The following is a 23,033-nucleotide window of genomic DNA, read 5'->3' on the forward strand; positions in this document are numbered from 1 at the left end:
GGTTGTCTGTCTGACGCTCTCAGGCTATGGGGCATCACAGTGTTCAGTCAGTGAGGTGTGCTACACTGTAGTCTATTTTTACCATAGTTACCTCTGTGTTATCACCACCCTTTGAACGCTGGCTGCTCTTCAGTTACAAACAGGAAACAATGTAACCTCATTTTGAAGCACACGGTCTCGGTACCATTGTGAAAAACAATACGATGTCGTAGATCAACTTATAACTATCAAAACATGACAATGGTTTGTGAACATCTGTTGGCAGCTTCAATATTCATTTAAAAGTGTGTACATTTTTGAGATGTCTGCACAGAAACAAGCAAATACATCAGGAGAAAAAACATTTCACCCTAAAAAAGCCAGAAAACGCTCAGGAGAAATTCAGAATGATTCAAACAAACTCCTGGTCCTAGCTCTAATTTACTGAACATGATTTGAACTGGTCTAAACCCTAAAATAAATACACTTGCGGTTACGCCATCTTCTCAGTTCACAGATGGTAAACGAGTCCCCACTGTGCCATGCATAACAAGCAAATGTAGAGTACAGTACAAAAGACCTTCATGCATTATATGGATAATCTGTGTGCAAGGGTCTTCAGAGCTATGTGTGTCAAGAATTTACGTCTCGCATACACAGAGTACATTGTGGTTTTGTTGCTGTGGTCGGAAAATGAAATGAAAAAAAAAGCAGTTGTGGGAGGTTTTTCTCAGTATTGCTGAATAGACATGTGTGTCCGTGTGAGAGAGAGAAACACATTTACGTCCACTTAGTTTGGTCTTCATATTATCTGCATAAGTAAACCATCGAAGAAATAATCAAATAAAACGTTAAAAATAAGAATAAAACCATGAATGCTCAAATAGAAAAGCTTTATTGTTTTAACTCTATATTAACACCCATTTCCTATGTGTGTGTATGCTGGTGTCCAGTGGTCGTTATATTCGTTAGTGGTTTGTGGTTCAAGGCCAACTTTGCAAACTCAAGTGTCAGTCTGTGGTACATGTGGACAACAATGGGTTTTGATGTATACCCTCCGTTCAATTTGCAACACAAGCACTAAACAGCTACCTTAGAGGACGTTATCGGCGTTGTCGGCAGGAAACCATCAATCACATTACAGAATAATAGCATATTTTAATTAAAGGACACAAAGTAAATGAGCCATATTGTTCCAACAGTGTCGAATATGTGTTTATTGCTGCATATGATACAATAGCAGTTTAATAAGAAATGATTAGACAGACACAGTGAATGTGTAATATTGCCAAAAAAAGTCACAAAAACAAAGTAAATAACACCAGCACCTGCAGAGTGACATTAAACCAGCTATAAACATTTCATGAATTTTAAAACATTTGATGGAAATATAAACAAACACACACACATTTTAAACACAATAACAAAGAACCCACATCAGATATACATGCAGCCCACATTTGCACAATTGCCTGCAACTGTTTTGTAACTGCATTTCGAAACTGACCGCAACTGAACATAGTACATTTAACAATTCTGCAATTCCTCAATCATATCCTCACAATTACGACATGTAATGTATCAGCGATCAATGTGCAATGTGTCAGGAGTAATGATTCTGTTTTCATATGCTAGCGAGTTACATCTTGATGTGGGGAATCGCTCTGTGGAAATCTCACTTTGTCTTGCAGCTGTATACTTAACCGGAGGTGGAGGGGGTTTGAATGAAGGCGGCAAATCCATCCTGAAGACAGAGAGAGAGAGAGAGAGAGAGAGAGAGGGAGAGAGAGAACAAATATTAACTGGTGGTATTGCTAGAAAGTTACTTAGTTCCATTGATTTTTCACGTCTTTCAGGGTTGCCCGGTGCATGACCCTGAATAAGTGCAAGCAGTTGCAGAGGATGCTTGAAGCGATAGGTAACAAGAGTTTTACCTTTGCTTGATCATTTGTTTCCTGTAGATAAAGCCAGCCACAGCGATCAATACCAGCACTGGAACGATGATTAACAGCAACAATAGATGACTCCGTGCACCATCAGTATCTAAGAAGCATATTCAGAGATAGGAAAAGTGTCATTTTGGAGGACAGCAACAGCTAAAGATATGTTTAGAAAATATTGACCGGTCTTGCTCTGGTGAAACCCAGCAGACTCCGATAAATATTGATAATAAATGTAAAACTATAAAAACTTTTGCCTGTGTCCTGCAATCCTCCCCCACAGGACTGCTCGGACTCCAACCATAGAGGCTGACACTCTTTCTACCTTAAAGAGGTGAGCTAGCCTGAGGCTGAGAAAGCCTCCACATGTGATGAAGATGCAGATGGTGAAGGCGAAGAAACTGCGACTAATATTCATCTGTACTTTTCAAAAGGGAGTTGCCTGTTGAACATTTAACTCTGTTGTCTGCAGTTATTTTTCTGCCTTAGAAACAGTTTGTCTTACTTACCAGCTGCTGCACCTGCTCGCCTCACCTCGTTAGCCACAAACAATGCTAGCCGTTTGTTGGCAGCAGAGAAAATGATGTGCCCAAAACAATTTGAGAGCATCACTAAAAAGCCCATTTCAGCCAAACAACGGGATGTTGGATTATTCAGGGTCTCAAACAAAAACAGGAAATGCATAATATAATGTTGATGAAGGTTCTCAGTCATCCACGTCATGGTAACTCTTAAGTGCTGTAGCGTAGGCAACTGGACTTGTTTGAGTGTCTTGAAGACGTTTCACCTCTCATCCAAGAGGCTTCTTCAGTTCTTACTAGCTGGAGGGGAGCTGCAGGCTTTTAAAATCTGTGTTGGAGTGTCCTTACAGAGTCATTAAAGACACGTGTGAGCTCTGAGTTTCAGAGTCGTTAGGGCCACTTGTGGGTTGTTGACCCAACCGGCCCTCATTTGGGTTGCTAGGGCTAGGTGGGTCTAGGTGTGGATGGTTGTTAAGATGCAGCACTGAGTTTCCTCCCCAGACAGCTTAACAACCATTCACACCTAGGCTTCAAGAATCTGAAACACGGCCAGTTGCCTACGATACAGCACTTAGAAGCCTAATATAATGCATTCCTGATCATCTTAATGCAGTCACAGATTCTATCCCTGAAATGTTGCTTTCGTGGAAGGGACGTTTTCTATTATTATTATTATTATTATTATTAGTATAAGCTGTTATTACCTTCAGTGTTGGGCGTACTTCCGGCACCAACCCTTGGGGTTGAATCAGGCTTGTTGGAGTTTTCTGTAATGCTTCCCAGGGTGCTGGATTCCTCCGGGCTGGCTGAGGAATTGAAAGGTGCATGCACTGTATGTGGCATGGACTCATTCCTTGTCTCCTGTGTTGATCTGAACTCTGTACTACCATAACTTGGTGTTGTGGATGGATTGCCGGCCACTGATTGGTCAGAAAAAGTGGAGTTTGAAGCGTGAGTCGCGTTTACCTCTTGATCAGTGGAGGTGTTGAAGTGGTAGGTGTCAGTGTGTGTGGCAGGGGTTGAGGTGACACTGATATGTGTATCATTTATATGCTCTCCAGGTGTGGTTGTAACATTGCTGGGGTTTGGAGTAACATCTGTTGCATCAGTGCCCATACTCCAAGTTACATTGGTGTCAGCGGTTGAAAGCCCAGGGGTCGGTGATGTGGTGGGGCTGCTGTATGTTGAGTCGATCAAACCCTCCTCAGTTACATTAGATGGTGCTGACTGTGTCGCACGATCTGAAAGTAGCAAAGCAGGGAAGTCTACGTTGAACATGCTGTTGAAATATGCTTAATCAACTTTCTTGCCAAAGGTTAAATGAGTTAATCAATGCCACCCACATCTGTAAAGTAGACATTTAGCTGGAGCCAGCAGCTGGTTAGTTTAGCTTAGCATCAGAACTAGAAAAATGCCAGTCTGGCTCTGTCTAATGTAGACTAACAGCGCTAAAGGACTGACACTGATACCTTGACTTCCATACTGGTTCCTGAATGATACTTTTTTCAATACCAATTTTATTAAATCTTTTTTAACAAAAGATCACATTGCTCATTCACATGGGGCAGGAAAAACACCTGGTAACTCAGTGTTTTTCCTGTATTCCCCGAGACAGCCAATCACCCATACTGTTAGATCTTGGCACCACACACATGCTGCATGCTCATTGGCTCACTGAAGCTGATGAGGTTAACTCCATAGGTATTGAAATTTGGTGTCAAATGACGAGACATTTTTCGATCCATTATGGTATTTGGGCAGTTTGGTCATAAAAATATCTAAGTTCAATATCCTTGTCATACCCGAGTTCCAGTACAAGAACTCGAAATAGCTGTTACAGCCAGGTTAGCCATTACCACATCTGCTCCTTTAACAAGTTTCACCTTGGACAGCTGAAATAAAGAGGAGGAAGTATCAGTAATTCACCACAAAACTTTAAAATACCCAGTGCACAGTGGTACATCATTAAAACATGGACTCTGCATTATCAGAAGGTAAAATAAGGCAAAGAGCTCATTCAGTAACCTGGACTGTGAAGCCATGGGCACGGATTCCTGAGGCAAAATGCTGGGCATGAATTGCAAATTCAGTTTTATGTTGCATATGTATATCTAAGTAACAAGTACAGTTAATCTGTCTCTGCTACTATGTGCTACCCCATACATACACTTGGACAGATCCATTTTTAATCTCACATTGCATCCCCTGTGAGTCACAACTGAAAGACTGACATTTTGCTTATTTAAAACCATATTGAATGCACTATCTTTCAACCCTGCATTTGGGCTGTACTACTCCAGTCTGTCCAACAGATTGTGCTCTCACCCCATGCCATGATTCACAGACGCTGCAGAGAGTCTGCTGAGTGTGTTTGCTCTTGTGGTTTGAAAGAAGACAGAAAGGAAGAGCAGGAAGTGACTTCTGACGTCTGTGTGGCTTGTTGCCCTGTCTTTTCTTGTGTATTCACATTCTCATTACAAACATGTATACAGGATGAGACAGTAGACAACCGGGGATTATTTTCCTACTTAAACACAGCCTACTCACAGCACTACACCAAGCTGTATCACCGATGGGGGCAGGTGACATGCGGTTTGGTTGTTTTACATTTCAACACTGTGAATGCTGTTTTAGATCTGTGTTAACCCTGATTCCCACGGGGCAATTGATTTGCAGCAAATAATTGAAAGTTTCACTCTTAAAGTTTTGTAGTCGCTGGTACGTTCTCAAAACATGGCCGGCAGCTTTGAAATCCTTTGAATCTCACTCTTTCCTTTCAGCTAATTAAAATTAAAATTGAGTGAGCCACACGATAATAACAAAAGTCAAGTATCAGCTCTCTGGTCCAGTGCAGTTTATTAAGTCATTCAGTCTCACGGGCCCTCTGCTAGATTGTTAATTCAGCCCTGAGGAAATGCTGAAATTGAGTGCGACACAAAGAGAAAAGTGGCGGTGAGGGAAACGATGAAGCTCACCTGTCACGAAGCTTGTGGTTGCTGTGAGCACTGTTATGGTAAACTCTTTTTGCAGAGTCTTGTTTCCTGTGTCGACAGTCAGTGTGTAAGCCCCTCTGTGAGCGTCAGTCACCCACGAGAGCTCCAGAGATTCATTCTCCGACACCAGCTTCTTGTTCTAGTGCAAAACAAGATTATGTAGCACATGAATACCTTTCAAATTGAGATGTGTTTTTTGTGTTGATGTCAGAGGTAAACAAATCATCTTGACGTTCTATGAATGAAGTAAAATTCAGCAGAGTGGCAGAAATGAGCTGATTGACTGTACCCTTGTCCACCTGTACTGTGCATTCAGGAGTGCTGTGCAGTGAATGGTCACATTTTCTCCAGCGTGGACCTCGATAGTGCTGTTCGCATCACACTTTATTTCAGCATCTAAAAGAGAGTGGATTTGAGATTGATTTGGATCGGCAACACAAAAAAGCTGCAACTCGCGATTATTTTCCATTATTGATAAATCTGCCCATTATTTTAACGATAAATCGTTTAGTCCAAGGTTGGCCAAACTTTTTCTCTTGGAGAGCAAAAACGGAAACTTAATGTTGGACCACTGGCCAAAAGCAAGCACCTATTGTTTTGCCCTGAGAGTGTGAAAAAAAGTGAGAAAAAAACATAATAATCTGGCGATCTATATTCTAAGTCTGATCTAAATTGTTTTCTCTCCTTTGTTCATGACTTGGGAACACATGAAAAACTATTTTGCCTTCTTTAATTTTTTTTTCACTTGCATCTCAGGGCTTATGTAGTACTACCAAGATTCCTTAATTGCCTGACTTTTGCACTCACTCTGCCCGCCATGCTCAGGGATAATTAGGGATCCTGCATATTTAAAAAGCCTGTCTACCTCACAAAAAAACACCATCATAAACAGTGATTCATATTATAATTTTTTTTTAAATTAAATGTGTTTCTTATTTTTCACTAGAAGCATCTGGCAGGCCAAATCAATCCTTACGGCAAGACAACTTTAGCCCACAGGCCCCACTTTTAGCAGCCTTGGTATAGTCTAAAAAATGTCACAAAATTATGAAAAATGCTCAGCAAAACATCCCAGAGCCCAAAGTGACGTCTTCAAATTGCTTCATTTGTCCAAAAACTCTTTATGTACTGTAATTTTTTTCATATAAGAAGCTGGAACCAGCAAATGTTTGACATTTTTGCTTGACAAATAACTAAAACCAACATCACTGTCGTAAAAAACAAATCCCAGATGTGTAACAATTTGTCAGACGTAATGTAGGTGCTAACTACGAACAAAACTCATTCGTCATATGTGTTAAAACTTGTATCTTGAAGTAAACGTATATGTAACGCTGTGATCCTACCCTCTCACTGAAGTTACATAGTGTAGAAACAAGTGGTAGAGACACCATTCACCTTATTACAAGACACTGTACCATCAGCATGATTATGAAACTGAAAAAAAGTTACAAAATATTGCTTTAATGTTCTTTTCAATCGACCGACTGATTAATCAACTGCAGCTCTAGCTGTAAGCAAAAGATTACTGACTTAAATCAATACACATAAACAACACCTCTTTTAGTTTTCCTATGCCTCTTTTGTGACCATAACATCCCTCCAGTTCACTCACAGCTGAAGGGAACGTAGGCTGGACTGGACAACATGACTGATGAGGGAAAAAACAATAAGCCAAACAGAAGGAAGAAAAGAAAACTCTTGCAAACAAAGCTCTTACTGTAGATGTGTTCTTGCAATTATTGCTTTTGCTCAGAAGTAAATAACAGCTGAGATTGGCAGTGGAGCAGCGCTCTGATGCAATCAGAAGCAACAAGAACTATTTGCAATGGACAATTAGATAGAAAGTTACTGCACATCATCCAAATGTTAAATACTGTGCAGACTGCAGCGTCTGGTTAAGGAACGAAGGTATGACTTTGCATGTCTTTGCCTTCATCTTACCTTTGACCTCCAGGTGTGTTTCTCTCTTGATGCTGCCCAGAGGAAATGTTGCCATTTCACAAGTATAGACACCACTGTCCCATTTTGACACCTCAGGAAGGTATAGGTTGGAGCCCATTGTCTTGTTCTCAATCTGGATGCTGACGTTATTCCAAAATAGATGTACTCCATGTGTTGGGCTGTACAGAGCCAGCTTTGTGATGTTATTTATATTCTTACTCCATTCAATACTGACAATCTTGAGATCAGAACTGGTTATTAGAGTACAGGGTAACGCAACAGCCTGACCCACCACTGCCTCCATCTTTTCATAATGGAACACCTTTAAATCCTGGAACCCTGTCAAGCAAAAAAACAGATAACATTGGAAGCAAAAAAAGTGAGAAGACAAAATCACTTATACTTTGCAGTTGATATTACATATTGCAGTCCGCTGGGACGCAGGCAGATAAAATCGGAGAATTATAGTCAGGCAGCTTGTCACATCAGAAGCCAATACACATTTCAAACCCATGGTGAATATCCCATCTTTGCTGGTGTATTATATGAGCAACCAGCACATGTGGTCCAGGATTACCTTGTATAATAGAGGCGAGGAGCAGGAGGGAGAAGGCCGTTCCCAGTGCACTTCCAGCCATGTCTGAGCTCCCCAAACTCATTACGATCAATCAGCCTGAATCCATTGGGGGGATTCAGCAAAGACAGAAACAGTCGACAGTCGACTGAGGTTAAAGAATCGGGCAGAGACTGTGAGACAGAGAACAGGATGACCTATCTTCACAGGAAGCCACACACAGACACGGTAGTGAGTCATTTGTGTAGCTGAAGCTTTGTGGTGAAAACCTCTTCTGCAAAGCAGATTTGCATTGGGCGCAAAATCATCGCAGTGCTTATCATTACTTATTCTTCTAAAGTCGAGGTGCAGAGAACTGACTCATTTGGTTTTGGATTACATCACTGATGATCTAAATCATCCAGGAAGAAAGATACCAAGGGAGCACAACAAAGAATAACAGATTAATTAATTCTCTCTTGAATAAGCTTCACTTTTATTAAATAATTCAACACATGCACAGGTTGAACAACTCCAAGTCACCTGAGCTATTTATGTAAATATGTGAACCATATTTTTCTTATTAACTCAAGTTTGATGTTGTACAGTGTCTATGAGCAAATTAAGCATACATCTAGAAATAGATTCTTGATTTGGTGAATGGTTCGGTGGATTCCAGCTTCTTTCATCTTTTCAAAGGCCTTTCTACCATGTTCAACAATCTCTAACTCCTTTAAGACCTCCAACAAATAAGTTGTATGGGCAACAACCCAGTTTTTGTTTTGCTCCTATCATGTTTTTGTGCCTCCTGGTGAAAACGATCTGAACAAGCGTTTACAAGGTTAAGATTTTCCTATTGATCGGAAAATCAAAGGTTTACACCACCAGTCTCGATCTGGTTGAAAATTCATTCAGATGAGGTCGGGTCAGATCAGTCTCTTCCGATTTATTCTTTTAGTTTATTCTGATTACTAGTAGAATATTAGGGTCCATGTAAACGCAGCTTATGTAGCATCCATGATGTACATATAAGTTTCTTTTAGCTCCATCTGTTACACAACACATACTCAACTGTCTTCTTTTCAAGGTGAGCCACTAACCAGAAGAAATATGATGCATTATAGCCTTGTTGAACTCACTAATATATAATAAAGATGATATATTGATTGCTTGACATCATTCGGCCCTCAGCTAACAGCCCTGTTCCGCCCTCTGTGCTTGTTAGTGGTTGATCTCTCAGAGCAGAACCTAACTATAAAGTTGTCACGCTCAGTGCTGGTCTAAAGAGATAAAAGGAAGCATTATAGAAATAACAGGCAATTTTGGTGAATGGAATTGTATTACTCCCAATTAAATAAATTTGTTTACCCTATTCTTTGGAGACAGGCAATATTTTTCCTGTAAGACGTTATGTCAAAACACTGGATGTCTAATTCCTGACTCGTTTGTCTGCGGCAGTGAGGGAGATGGCTTCATCTAACTGCACCTAATTAGCACGGATCATAAGAACAAACTGGGAAATCTGTGTGAATCCTCTAACCAAAGGCTACATCTTTGTGCATATCTAATAGGCGAAGAAAATGCTGACGATAAGGCAAGTGTTTTGATAAACCTGTTGATGCACATACTTGATGAATGGCAATGTTTTCAAAGGCTTGGTTTAGCAATATTTCTTATCAGAAAGAAAGCAAAATTGAGTCATTAGTGTAACAAAATACTGTTATCCGAATATCTTTATTTTCATCTCTCCTTCACATGCTATGAGCTCTCCCCTTTCATGTATTATGAAAGCTCCCTGTAGACCCTGCAATGCATTTAGATGATTAATTATTTTACAGTCATATTCCGCGTGTGACCTTTACGACTTAAATTGGAGCTTAGGAGGGTGACTGCTATCCAAAGGGAGATTTCTATCAGTATTCTGTCAGTGTTCTATGAAAGTGTAAGGGGACCTTGCTGCATTGCTCCATTTGATAAGGGCAGCATCACTTCCTCCGGGGGAAGTCATGGAAGTCTCAAGGATTTCTGTCAGAATGTAACAACACTGTGACAACTTTATTCACTGGTCCAAGAAGAATAATGAGGGTAAAATGAAAGGCTGATAAGCGATATTTTAGCTGTAGCTGGTAATCACTCCCCACTGTTCCAGACAGAGGCGCTAAATGGGAAATATTCTCATTCACAATTTGCGAATAATAATGAACAAAATGAATTACTGGTCTTGGTAGGCTCTGCTTTCTTTGGTGTAATGAGAGTGAAAGAAATGTGCCGTGACCTGCTGGTGCACCCTGCCCCCCCCACCCCGTGACACACTAATACTTCCACACTGAGGTCACACCTGCTCAGAGGAGATCTCTTCGGCTCCTGAATACCCCTGTGACCTGCAGCAAATTGCAGTTTTTGCAGCACATTGCACCAGAACACTAATTGTCAACTCTGTGTGGATGTGTGTATTTGTGAGGTGTGTGTTTGCATGGCTGCTGACCTCGAGGGGGTGTGCTGACCAGTGTTAACACACATTCGCACATGCTGCGCTGCTCAGTTAGCCACATTCACTGCTCGGTTTTGCTGCGAGCACAGTGTTATCTCAGTGAACCAGTTTGATTTTTAGAGGCAATGTATTATTAAAATCTGGGCATGTTGTACAGATTGTCTGACTACAACCAGTCAGAGCCTTGAGAGACTATTTTAATGTACTGCTGCTAAATACAACACAGAGTGTAACTTACACTACTTTCGCATTCACAACCTTCTGATAAAAGACCATCAAGAGTACTGATCTGGATCTGGAAATGTACGATTTTTTTGTCAAAAACATTCAAAAATGTACTGAAATACCAACAGAATGTGAAGAAATAACAGGTTTGACATTATGACGTCTAGGCTATGTAGAGTGCCGTAGGGATGACGTATTTTTCACTTCAACGTCACCAGCACTAAGCTTCTTACTACGCTATAGTATATGTTTGCTATTAATTGATCAATCCATAAGTTGTACAGTTAGAGTTAGAATAGTTTGCAACTAAAGTTCACCTGTGAAGACAGACTACTGAGTAGATGAGTCTCTGTGCTCGGCGTGACAACGTTTAATGTCCCCGACAGCTTCTGTAGTCTCAGTCAGCCACTTGGTAGCAACTTGGTATGTTATGTCATAGAACAAAATCTCTTAAGCCTGTGATAACTACAGACCTTATCTTAGTCATTTAACCAAAAACCCATTCAAAAGACCAATTGACTTCAAGACGAGGGAACCGAAAGTTGAAAAATGCTACCTTATTTTTGGGTTTTAGCACTCATGTCTGTGGCACTCTCTTGTGTTGCAGAGGTATCTAGCATGCTAACCAGCTAGCCCTGGCCTGTCCAGGTCCATGAATTCTGCAAATGGCCAATTCTTACATATTACACCTTGAAGTACCTTGAAATGATTTCTATTTGGTCACCTCATTGAAGATGATACATTTATGCTCTACATCCATGAGGAGACAGCATGTTGATATATGGTTAAAACTGTATTATAAATTCTTAATGACACAACGGAACAGTGTCAGATCTGTGCAGATTTCTGGTCAGGAGTATCGGGGGTGGAGAACTTTGCTTTGAAAGTGTTTTATGGGTGTAGAGGATGAGAAGCCCATTTTTTGAAGTGTAACTCAATCCCAGTTCATCCTCTTTTACCTTGTCTGCTCATGTCCCTCGAAGCATTCCTACTGAAGTACAAATACAAGGAGGAGTGTTTTGGAATGTAAAATTTTAACAGCAAGACTTAAACTTTAAAGACCATCTAGTGGCCCCAAGAGGCTACAGTGAGGAGACCAGACATCCCAATTAAACTGTGACAGTACCATTTTTAAAATGTCTGTCTTGGTGTTCTGACAGGGATTCTCTAGGCTATACGCAGCAATCTATCTATCTTCTTATGGCTGTGAAATCTAAGCTGGTAAAGACAGTTAACTTGGATGAGCTGACAAACTGTGCCCAGTTGCCCTGACTCCAGAACCAAAAGGTAAGAAGATGGGAATGTCTTCCCCTTCTAATCTGCTGACAAACATTTGTGCTGTGCAAAGAGCAAATAATCACCTCCAACAGCTCGGTGCTGTTTGAAGAACTGTACTATATTTAACCATTGTTGGCTTTGTCAAAGAGTATTGGCGTTACAGTAGAAGCGAGCAAGTGTTCAGAGGTGATTTAACAACCTGGATTGTCTGAGGCTTGGCACACTCTGCCAGTTTCATTGTGTGTTATTGGACCTTGTGAACTTTGTGACTGACTTACTGGAGGTGCGGTGCCCCACAGGGAGGACAGACCTTTTTAAGAGGCAACTTTGACTCAATGTATCTATTAGTGAAACTGAAAGTCTTTCACTGTCTTGAAAACTTATGCTCAGAAGTAAAAATGCATGCTCATCCCTTTTTTGCCATGCAGCAAAGTTGCACACAACTCAGAACAGTAACAGCATGACAAGCTAACATAACCTGAACCGGAGACAATAACACCTGGCTATAACATGCTACCAGCTAAACCTAACATCATGTCACATTGCCAGACCTTGGCTTTTGCTAGAACATCACACCTGTATGTCCCCAATTACTTATTTTGAAAGCTCAACTATTGTATATCTCATGGGTGTAAAACAAAGTAAATTCCATTCTAAAGTCTGTATAAAATGGTAGTATGGACATTGTAATAGCTCGGAAAAATGCTCCGTGCAGGTACGCGAACGCAGATGCTACACAGACGCTTCAAACTATGCAAGCTTGATTTCACGTGTTTGTGAATCCCCCCTTTGAGGATTGACGTTACCTCCCAAATAGATGATAAACTACACGTTTTGTTCAGTAACACTGCTTTTATTATTTTTGAAGCATAAATTAAATCATGAGAAGTACAAAGCTTAAGTAAGGATATAAACAAACTAGATTGTGGTCACATGACTGCAACATCACCACAACTAAGCTTCCTACCACACTGTAGTATACAGACATACCATAAAGTAATAAATCTACAAGTTGTAAAGTTAAAGTTTGAATAGTTTGCAGAGTCCACCTGTAAAGATGGACTAGTGAGTATGTGCTTCCGTGTTTGGCATGTTGACATTTAATGTTCCGGACAACCTCTGTATGACTTATGTAGCCACGCGTTAGCATCTGCCACTTTTATGACACGCTTTTCAATTACTGACATATTTTTTGTCAAAGAACAAAACGTGAAAATCTCCACAGATCTCATTTTAGGCATTTAAAGGATAAGTACCGTTTTTTACAACCTGGACCTTATTTCCAGCAAAAGATATGGTCATTTACTCACCCAGATAACTTTGGTGTCATTCGGCGTCGTTCGGACGAAATTAGATCCAGTGTAGCGGCGATATATCCATATAATGGGAGTAACGGGGCATCGACACACAGCCTCTATATAACGCATTATCTGCCACGAAACTAGTTAATTTCATCAATATTTTGTTATGAAATGCTAGCGCTATTAGCCTCTGAGTCCGGGCTCGTCTATTGTCAACATCCGGGGTCTGTAGGTTGAGCTACTACCTCTGACCTGGAAGATGTCGTCTCTGAGCTGCGCGCGCACCCGCGACAGCCCAGCTTGTTTACCTGTAGCTGCTACTGCTAGTTTGACCCCGGATGTTGATAACGGACGAGCCCGGACTCAGAGGCTAATAGCGCTAGCATATCGTAACAAAATATTAGTGAAATGAACTAGTTTCGTGGCAGATAATGCGTTATATAGAGGCTGTGTGTCAGTGCCCCGTTACTCGCATTATATGGATATATCGCCGCTACACTGGATCTAATTTCGTCCGAACGACGCCGAATGACACCAAAGTTATCTGGGTGAGTAAATGACCATATCTTTTGCTGGAAATAAGGTCCAGGTTGTAAAAAACGGTACTTATCCTTTAACAGAAACCCCATTCAAAAAACCCATTGACTTTTAGACGAGGGAACTGAAAGTGCAAAAATGCTAACTGATTTCCGGGCTTTAGGACTCATTCCAACTATACTGGCATCATGGCGCTATAAGCTAAATGCTAAAATTATCATTCCAATATGTTTCAAATGATTTTAACATGCTGATGTTAACCACCTACACCATTTTAGCAACTAACATTGCTGATTACTACTGAACAGAAAGTAAAGCTGAGGCTGATAAAAGTTTGTCATATATAAAAGTGTAGGCCAAATTAAGTGTTGATTTGATAGCACTAATTGGAAAGCCAGGAAATTTAAAAAGCCATTACTCTTCATTCCCTGGAGGCCAGGAATGTTGCGAGTGTGGTTAAAAAAGTTTTGTTTTTATGCCTCAGTCTACCTTTTGACCAGTATGCTACAGAAAATGTCAGTGAGGTTACTAAAATAACATTTTGGGAACCATGAAAGGTCTGACAGAAAGACCAGCATCACTTCAACAGTCCTCCATTACAGCCCCAGAAGTCGTTGACCCATCCAGAAAATAACACAATTTTTTTCCCACCTCTCTCACCTCTCCTCAATTGTTCCGTTCATGTGTTTTCTGTTTTCCTCATTACCTCAAATATTTGGAAAAAAAGTTCAGTTTTTTCTTCTGAAGATTGAATGGAAGGGTCCAAATAATAAGCACAGCAATGACAGAGCAACTTTAACAACAACTTTCTGAAAGTCTGAAATTATGGAGACTGTCGGGAGTGGGAGCATGAGTGAGGGAGGGGGAGACAAATTGAGAGAGCCATTGTGGTGGATAAAAATGAGTTTTATAGCTTGTCAGGGCTGTACACAATGAGCCACAGAATTAATGGTTTAAGATGGTGAATAGTGTATGGGGGTGTAAGGTGGGACAGCAAAAGCAGAAAATGTAACAATTTATTCATTACTCATTCACTCACCCACCTTGCGAAAAGAATGACACAATGACACGAACTGTATGAACTGAATGACTGAACTAATTATATCCAACGATAGGACATGTTATTCCAATTATTTTATTCACAGTTGCTTTTTTTTCTGAGTATCTAGTTAGCCTCTTCAGCAGTACTAAAAATATTGAACATTATACAGTTTGCTGGAGGATGTTTTGATCAGATTTGGCCGTATCATACGAGCTCCACTGCCTCCTCGGTATGGGATCATTAAACCTTTGATTCACTGAGGACAAGCTAAAAACAACTGCAGTAAAAATCTTTAGCAACTTTAAAACAATGGCTGCTTAAACAGCTTACACAACAAAAATAGTTGGGTTTAATTGGGCGGACAACTCCCTTTCTTATACTCTCATGTTTTCCCATTGGCTAAAAGCTCATAATAAAACTATACTTAGAAATGAACAATTGGTTGTCTCAGAGCAAATCAGAGTTCTTTAAAAGCCATCAAAATGCCATCTTAGAGCCAATAATCCCCAATTATCCCCTGGATATGAATAAAATATCTCTATCAAACAAAGCACAGAGTGAATAAAAGTGAATGTGATGGCAATGTAGGATTTTGAAAGCTGATTTTTTTTCCCTCCTGTGTTCTTTTTTTTTTTTTGCACAACAAAAGAAATGGCATCCAGCCACTCTCCTCCAGTGATGAGGAGGAGTTTATTTGTGGTACATCTAAAATTGTTTGTTGAGCTTATGAAGCCACTAAAACAATAGCTTCAAGTCAGATTTCCTCTACGTGAAAAGTGTGAAATTCTCTTGTTTATCTCAATTCTCTTTATTTCCGCTTACTCCCTCCGGTGGGTGAGACATGCTTACATTTTTCCATCTCATCATTTAAGCATGATCTCTCTGACAGCACAAATAGGTTTCGCAAGTTTGTTGGGCTGGAAGTACTGGAGTTTTAATTTTAGCTGTGGTACTAAAGAACTGTAACTCTGATGTCTCAGGGCATCTTGCCTGAATGCAAGTCCCTTGGGCTTCTGTTTTAGTGCACTGAGAAAGAACTATAACAGATGAAAACCTCAGGCTCCAACTGTTAGCTCGTTCCCATTATGCTATACTCGTCTCCATCCCGTGTTCAGCCCCTTTGCTCCAACTTGTACTTTTCCATGTCCTTCTCTTCAGCAGTCTCATGCTGTCTCTCTCTGTCATCCATTGATTAGGGTTGAAATGTGCCTCAAGTCTAAAGAGATGATTATACCACACATGGAATTTAGTAGCCATAATTTACTATTATTAAACCTGGACCTGCCCTGACCTCCCACGGGAGGAGCTGAGGAATACAACTGCTCTTAAGTAGCTGGTTTTGTCAGTTTGGAATTATCTACCAAAATTACATATCCTCATTAGCAAGGAAACAAATGAAAATGTGTAATGTAAAATGAGTTGCTCGTACAGTGGTGTTGAAACCACAAGGCTTATCTATTTGCGACTCTAGAGAGCTGTATAGCCTCTTTTAGCTCACTGTCTCAGTTTCACAGCCATCAAATTTACTAAATAATTCAAACACGCCACTCCCACCACCCTCTTTCCAGCTGCAACAGGCAGCTGTTTCGTACAACAAAACTCTTAAACCCACGGAACACCATAAGCCCAGCACAAAGCAGCAGACAGACAAAAGACGCAATTATCAGATAAGGAAAGTTACATATCAAGCAAGCTGACGACGTAGGTATTGTTGTCAGGAGCTGGTGGAGTGTAAAACCAACACATTCTCATTCAAAGTGATCAAATACTCAGTCGCTTTGTCATGCCCCTCAGCATCTCATAGTACCCTTTAGCCTCTGACACCAAAACCTGCCTGCCAGAGAGTTACGTTTTATGTGAACTGCACTGTGGTTAGGTTAAGGCACCAAAACAACTTGGCTGGGTTTAGTAAAAGGTCACTGACATTTGGGCCCAATCCCATTTCCAAGTTTTACCCCTACCCTTCGTTTTTGACTGAACCCCTAGTTACAAGGGGAAGTGGTTGAACTCTCACCCTATGCAATGGGACAACCCTTCAAGACCCCCATGTGTCATCAATTATGTTACGACTAGGGATGGGCATTTCGAGTAATTTTCCAACCGAGTACCCGAACCTGGTCCTAATCGAGTAACCGAATAATAAAATATATGACTCATAAATGCGCTCTGTCCATCAGACAGCGCATTGCTGACACACAGCGTCGTCAGACAAAATATCAGGTGGTTAATAAGAGTAGATTGGAGTTTAAGATGCACATATGAGTTTATGACTGGAAAAAAAAAAAGTTTCCCCTCTGGACGGAGCGCATTTATACCCCGGGATTTAAAAAAAAAAAAGTTCAGTAATTAGCGGTGCTTATGCTTTCATGTTTCTTGAACCTTAAGTGGTTTCGCATTGAACTCGTTGAGTGGTTGTAAGCCAGTTTAAGGTTACAAATGCGGTTACATGCTGCTATTCCGACATGCCGCTATTTAGACAGTGACCTGTAATTGTCGGAATATCGGCATTAAAGTTATTTTTCAAGCGTCCTACTATTTCGACATTGTTTTTTGCCATTGTCGGAGACTTGTCGGAATAGCGGCATGTCTAAAGAGAGACATGTCGGAATAGCGGGATGTCGGAATAGCAGGCGGACCCCGAAATATTGCATACATGTTAATTTACGCATTATTTATTAGGATTTACGGGAGATTTCCTGATAGTAGTGATCACACACGGCAACAGAGCAACCATCTTGATGTAAATAAACGATCTTTGGCAGATCATGTTTTCCCATTGGATTTTAGCCCGTCATGTGACGGCACACAGGTCCCTATTGGACAGGCTTGACTGCTCGGCTTCTGGGTAAGCTAACGTTACAAACACACCGGTGGGGTTGGTGTAAAGGCTGAAATAGACGAGAAACAGAGCGACTATACACCCGGCATCGCCGACAATGAAATAATCCTAGGTTAACCGGTTAATAATTCGTAACCGATTAGCAGATTGTCTACTCGGGTACCCGAGTATCCGAGTAACCGTGCACATCCCTAGTTACGACCGGACATTTCCAACACAGCGTCTTCCGCTGTGGTGAATTCCCATGTGTTACTCTGGCACGATGCCATTCATCATTTGTCTGATGGAGATAGAAAAGAATGGACATTTGCAGTTTGTTCACAACCTCATGCTATCATCCAACCGGCCCCTATCGTTTGTGGTGCTTTATAGGCTAGTATTAGCAACCCGTGCTTCTACCCTGCCAGTCTGCACTGACATAAGAGGAGCGGTACCATGTGCAGCAACTTCACTGCTAGTCTTTAGTGAAATTTTGGGCATCATATGCCATCCAGGTAACACTAAAATACGTGAATATGTGGGACTGTCATGCATAAATCAGCAAAACAATGTAATGTTAGCGAGTTAGCTAGTTAGCTACTGCGATATCAACAAACTGGTTGCAATTGTTTTATGCTTGTTATAAAGAAAAGGACCATAATACATTGAAATAGCAAACAGCTGTCATAAAAAAGCTTAAGGGTACCTTCTGTGTACCTATATGAGATGCTGAGAAAAATGACAAAACGGCTTTTGGGAATGATGCTGCAATCCATTGCAAGTCGGAAGTAAATAGGTCAGTCAGTATTCTCAACTTCCAATCTAAATGCTCCCAGATCTCATCAGGAAAACATGCACACAGCAAACCGATGTGTGAATGGCAAGTCTCTGAAATTCACGAGCAACTGCAACAGCTGATGTGACAGTTTAGCACACTTAAAGAGAGACATGGGAGAAGGCTTGTACTGCATGCTCACAAACACTTGTATAAAGCACAAATCAATAAGTGGACATGGGAATGTCAAAGTTGTTACAGCACAGACAACACAAACACTGCATAGCTCAGTAGCTCAGGAGGTAGAGCGGGTCGTCTTGTAATCGGAAGGTCACTGGTTCGAATCCCGGCTCCCCCTAGTTACATGTCGAAGTATCCTTGAGCAAGATACTGAACCCCAAATTGCTCTTGATTAGCAGCTGGCGCCTTGCATGGCAGCCTCCGGCATCAGTGTATGAATGTGTGTGTGAATGGGTGAATGTGCCAAGTATTGTAAAGCGCTTTGAGCTGGAGCTGGAAAAGCGCTTTGAGCTGTCCGAGAGGACTGGAAAAGCGCTATATAAATGCAGACCATTTACCATTTACCATAAAGTGCTGAAAAGTTAATTGCCACTGTTTGTGCCCCCGCACTGCTGTAATGTCATGTATGTCAGTGAAGTGAGTCTTGGTCAATCTTGCACAAATTTCTTAATTGAATGACTGTTTTATTGCAGATAAATGGACTTAACAAACACAGCTAATAGGGAAAAAAACAACTTTTCTTCACACTATCTGCTGGAACGTTAGCTAAAAGACCCATTCACACATCCCTGCCCAAGGCGGGAGTCTTTATGTGATATATGGCCTCAGCGTGTGAAAGTTATAAAGGCAGAATGGGGGGACAGTTCTGTTCAGCCTCTGATTCGCCACCGGAGGTAGTAACAGAGCCGCAACAGAGGTGAGACGGCGTCTGTGTGAATGGAAATGCCGGCAGCGTGGGACAATGGTGTGTCGGTCTGATGGCGTTCACAGTCTTGACAACTAAAGAGATCCTTTACTCATCAAATAAAAGACACTCCAACCCACAAGGCAAAGTTACAGGACCAAACAAAAGTAATGTGGTAGCGGGTCGTGTCTTCAGCATCTTATATAAGGAAAATAAAAACTGCATTTATGTCTGTCCTACCTACTCTTCGTCACATTTCTGCCTGAAAAACTGTACCTGTCCCTGGTAGCGAGAGCTACTGAAAAAGCTATAGAAACTGACACCAATCCAAATGATTTACTATCAGGAGGGGTTTCTCACTTCTTCATGAAGTTACAACTACTACATAGCTCACTTCATTTTCACTCAAATTTCATGTCATGTTTGCGATGTCTCTAGCAGCTTGTGTGGCAAGCTGTAAAACTTTTTTGGAGAAGTCAGGACAAGTTTACTTTAGAAATATACTAGTAAGAAACTTCATTTTATTGGTTTCTAGAAGTTTGAGCTACTTCAAAAACATTTTTGCCTCATGTCTGCACTCTGCACATGCTGTTGCTGCAGGGAAACATGTCTGCTAAACCGCAGACCTTGAATATGGAACATGTGGCCTGATGTAAAAATAATAATAATAATGATAATCTCCGCTGAATTTTCCTCAGCAAAGTTACAGATAAATCCGTGGAAAAAGCCTCCAGGTCAGTGGAGCCTCCTGATGTGAAGACACGGTTCTTCATGCATTCACTCACCCACACACACAGCTTGGTTCTGACAGTTTCCGGTGTGGTATTTTGTCTGTTATCTGTAATGACATTTGAGAAGGTTTAAGAATTTGACAACGTGGCAGGGGACCCTCAGAGTGTGCACTGTGGGTCAGGATTAGCAGAGGAAGGGAGCATTCCCACCCATCATTTGTCTGAAATGGTGACAAAGAAATTAAATCTAATCTTGCTCAGAAATGTTTGTGTGTTTGTGTCTGTGTGTATAGTACTGTACATGTCTGTGTGTGTTTGCGTGCGTGTGTTTTTTAGGCCAGGGGACAAGTCAACAACTCCAGCTCCAGCTTTTTCCTCCCAATCCTGTCCAATCTAATCTTAGAGGCAGTATTTGTACAACCATGTTGATTCCCAGTGTGCACTACTTATATTTGATTGTTTCTTGATGTGCCCCAGTTGGTATTCAGTGTGCTGTGGCATTATCAGCAGCATGTGTTTAAGCAAAGTACTGTAATGACTGAGGAGAGGAGAACAGTGGGTCTTTTTACACCGACACCAAAACAACAACAGTTCTTTACAAATGTTTCTGTAAAATTGCCGTTAAGAAACCGGTCCTTTGTGAGGAAACACAATGGAACTGTGATGGAATTTTCTCTTTCTGTGCTGCTTCATTACAGACAAGCAGACACTCATGTTGTGACGCGAGTACCGTAAACACAGAAAACAGTGTTGGTTGTCATGATTCTGGTTCTGTGCTTCTGTTATTTCCTGTTTTACTTTGAAATTGTCTCATTTGTCGTGTGTTGCTTTTCAGTTCCTCCCATTGTGTGATTTCCCGCCCTTTTTCTGTGTTCACCTGTGTCTTGTTTGTCAATCAGCACTGTGTGTATTTAGTCTGTGTGCTCCCTGATGTCTTTGTCAGTGCGTTCCTGTGTTACCCACCTGTGTGATTCCCCTGAGCCTGTTCCCTCCAGTGTCTCCCGTGGTATGTTTTTCGTTTGTGTTTTTCCTGATTTGAACTTTACTTTCGGTTCTACTTCGTTTTTTGGTGTTTGCTGTTCTTCATTTTTGGATTCTCTGCTTTTTGTTTATCAAAGCTCACTCTTAGTTCCTTATCCTGCCTGCCCCCCGTGTGTTTCTGCATTTGGGTCCTCACCTTTTCACAAATTGCAACAGTTGGTTTTGGTTTTCCTCACATTGAGTCCGCCCAATAAGGCCCTTGTCCAGTCTCAACCATGTCATGTTAGACTTTACCGAAGTAGATAAATCATATTGTCCAGTTCCTCCTGGGAGATCCTGAGGTGTTCCCAGGCTTTGACATACAGTTTGTAATCCCCCCTCCCCTCCTAAAAAACATGTGCTCAGATCACACACTAGGTTAGCAGCTGTGGCTCAAGCATATTCCACTTGCCTCTTTCTCCATGTGGTTATTTTGCATATTATACCCATCAAATATACACAATTGATCATATGATTTATTCAGCGTAACACAGCACAGAATCGATGTTTCACTTCCTGACAGTAATGAAGGTCAGCTGTTGTGAACACAAAGACAAATCATACCGTCCTTGTTATATGAAAAACTGCAGATGAAGCACTCTGAGGTCCACTCCGACTTACGGAAGTGAGCAGAGAGATGCCAACTGGGCAGCAGTGTTTTGGAGTGACATAAGGTGCTGCTGTGCTGGCATGGCGTAACGGAGTCACATTGAGACATGACTCATTATCCTTGCGGCTAATTTCACTTTCACTTCTTCAGCCATCCCCTCCTATTAGTCGACATGATTGTCTCCACTTCAGCTGCCTCTGACTGACAGATTGTCTCTCGTAACGCTTTTCCTCACAACCGCTCTTTATATGAGCAGTTTTAAGAGCAGCAATTAACATCTCCTCATGCCAACAGATTCCATTACGTTTATTGAATATCAAGATGTCTGTTTAACTGTTGTTGGTAAGTGGTGGCTGACAACAATCAGAAGGAAAAAGTAAATGCATGTTATCACACTACCTCAACAGTATAGATTTTTTTTCTTCAAAATGAAAATGACCATCCTTTTTACATTAAGACTAAGAAATTACTTAGAGTATGCATTTTTACACCATCTCTCCCAAAGTTACTGTCGGGATAATGGTTCTTACTCTTGCATCAAGATATTACTTATTAAATTTAGAGACCCAATGGCAAATCTATCCTTTCTAACTGGACCTGTGGTTTAAAAAAAAAAAGAGATAAATAAAAATAAATAAAGAGTTGATGCTAAATGTTAGCGTCAGGAGACTAACATACTCTCAATCACAATACTGACCTGTCAACGTTTAGCAGATATTTACCATGTTCATCATTTTAATTTAGCATGCTAGCATGATAACATTTGCTATATAGTAGGGCTGTCCAAGTTAACACAATAATAATGCGTTAACCCTTTCATTCTTTTTACGCGCGATTAATGCACGCACGTTATGACATGTAGTTTGGGAAATTATGTCGCGATGCAGCAGTAACATTGTGGATGGCAGCAGAAATTAACCTCCTTGAGCAGAAATGGATAAAGGGGTCTTTTGAATGGCAAGTTCAGCTTCAGAGCCCTGCCAGATGGTTTTCTCGACAAGAACAAAGTTATTTGCATTTACTGTTGATGTGAACTGACTTACCACCGGAGTATGTTCAGTTTTAGATACCACTTGCTGGCCAAGCACACAGCTGATGCAGAGAGCCCTCGTCCCCCTCGCCAAAGGCAGACATGGTGATTAGTTTGCAACAGAGATACCTGAACAACTCTCCATGAGACAAACTTTCAACAGCGATACCTAAATGGGTGGCTACAGCTTGCAGGCCAATTAACAGTGTTGTACATTGTGTTGGTATTACTAAGGAACGTTACATTCAGGTCAATGTGCCCATCTCTTGTTGCTTGAGTTTGCCATGTTATGCTATAAGCATATATTTTGAGCATTTTTA

The 23,033-nt window shown here is 41.0% G+C and overlaps 1 protein-coding gene and 1 long non-coding RNA gene across 2 annotated transcripts in view; one reads left to right on the forward strand and one right to left on the reverse strand.

The window, feature by feature from the left end:
* Positions 1 to 23,033, forward strand: part of LOC311269242 — a 122,019-nt gene that overhangs the window by 6,942 nt on the left and 92,044 nt on the right. The window lies entirely within an intron of this gene.
* On the reverse strand, positions 1,179 to 8,074 carry LOC311269683 (uncharacterized protein). Its single transcript, XM_084374011.1, has 7 exons — positions 7,955 to 8,074; positions 7,378 to 7,716; positions 5,723 to 5,829; positions 5,416 to 5,572; positions 3,145 to 3,681; positions 1,914 to 2,022; positions 1,179 to 1,723 (listed from the first exon to the last, which is right to left on the reverse strand). The coding sequence occupies exons 1-7, from the start codon at positions 8,034 to 8,036 to the stop codon at positions 1,561 to 1,563; spliced, it is 1,494 nt and encodes a 497-aa protein (XP_084230137.1). The 5' UTR covers positions 8,037 to 8,074; the 3' UTR covers positions 1,179 to 1,560.

Source organism: Pagrus pagrus, assembly GCF_965226575.1.
Source record: "Pagrus pagrus genome assembly, chromosome: 14".
Taxonomy (NCBI): domain Eukaryota; kingdom Metazoa; phylum Chordata; class Actinopteri; order Spariformes; family Sparidae; genus Pagrus; species Pagrus pagrus.

Bases quoted from the DNA above. Each gene is read 5' to 3' on its own strand.
- LOC311269683 (XM_084374011.1), bottom strand. From the start codon at position 8,036: ATGAGTTTGGGGAGCTCAGACATGGCTGGAAGTGCACTGGGAACGGCC. The intron at 2,023-3,144 runs GTAATAACAGCT...TATGCTTCTTAG, and splicing joins AAGTACGCCCAACACTGAAG to ATACTGATGGTGCACGGAGT. The intron at 1,724-1,913 runs GTAAAACTCTTG...CTCTGTCTTCAG, and splicing joins AAACAAATGATCAAGCAAAG to GATGGATTTGCCGCCTTCAT.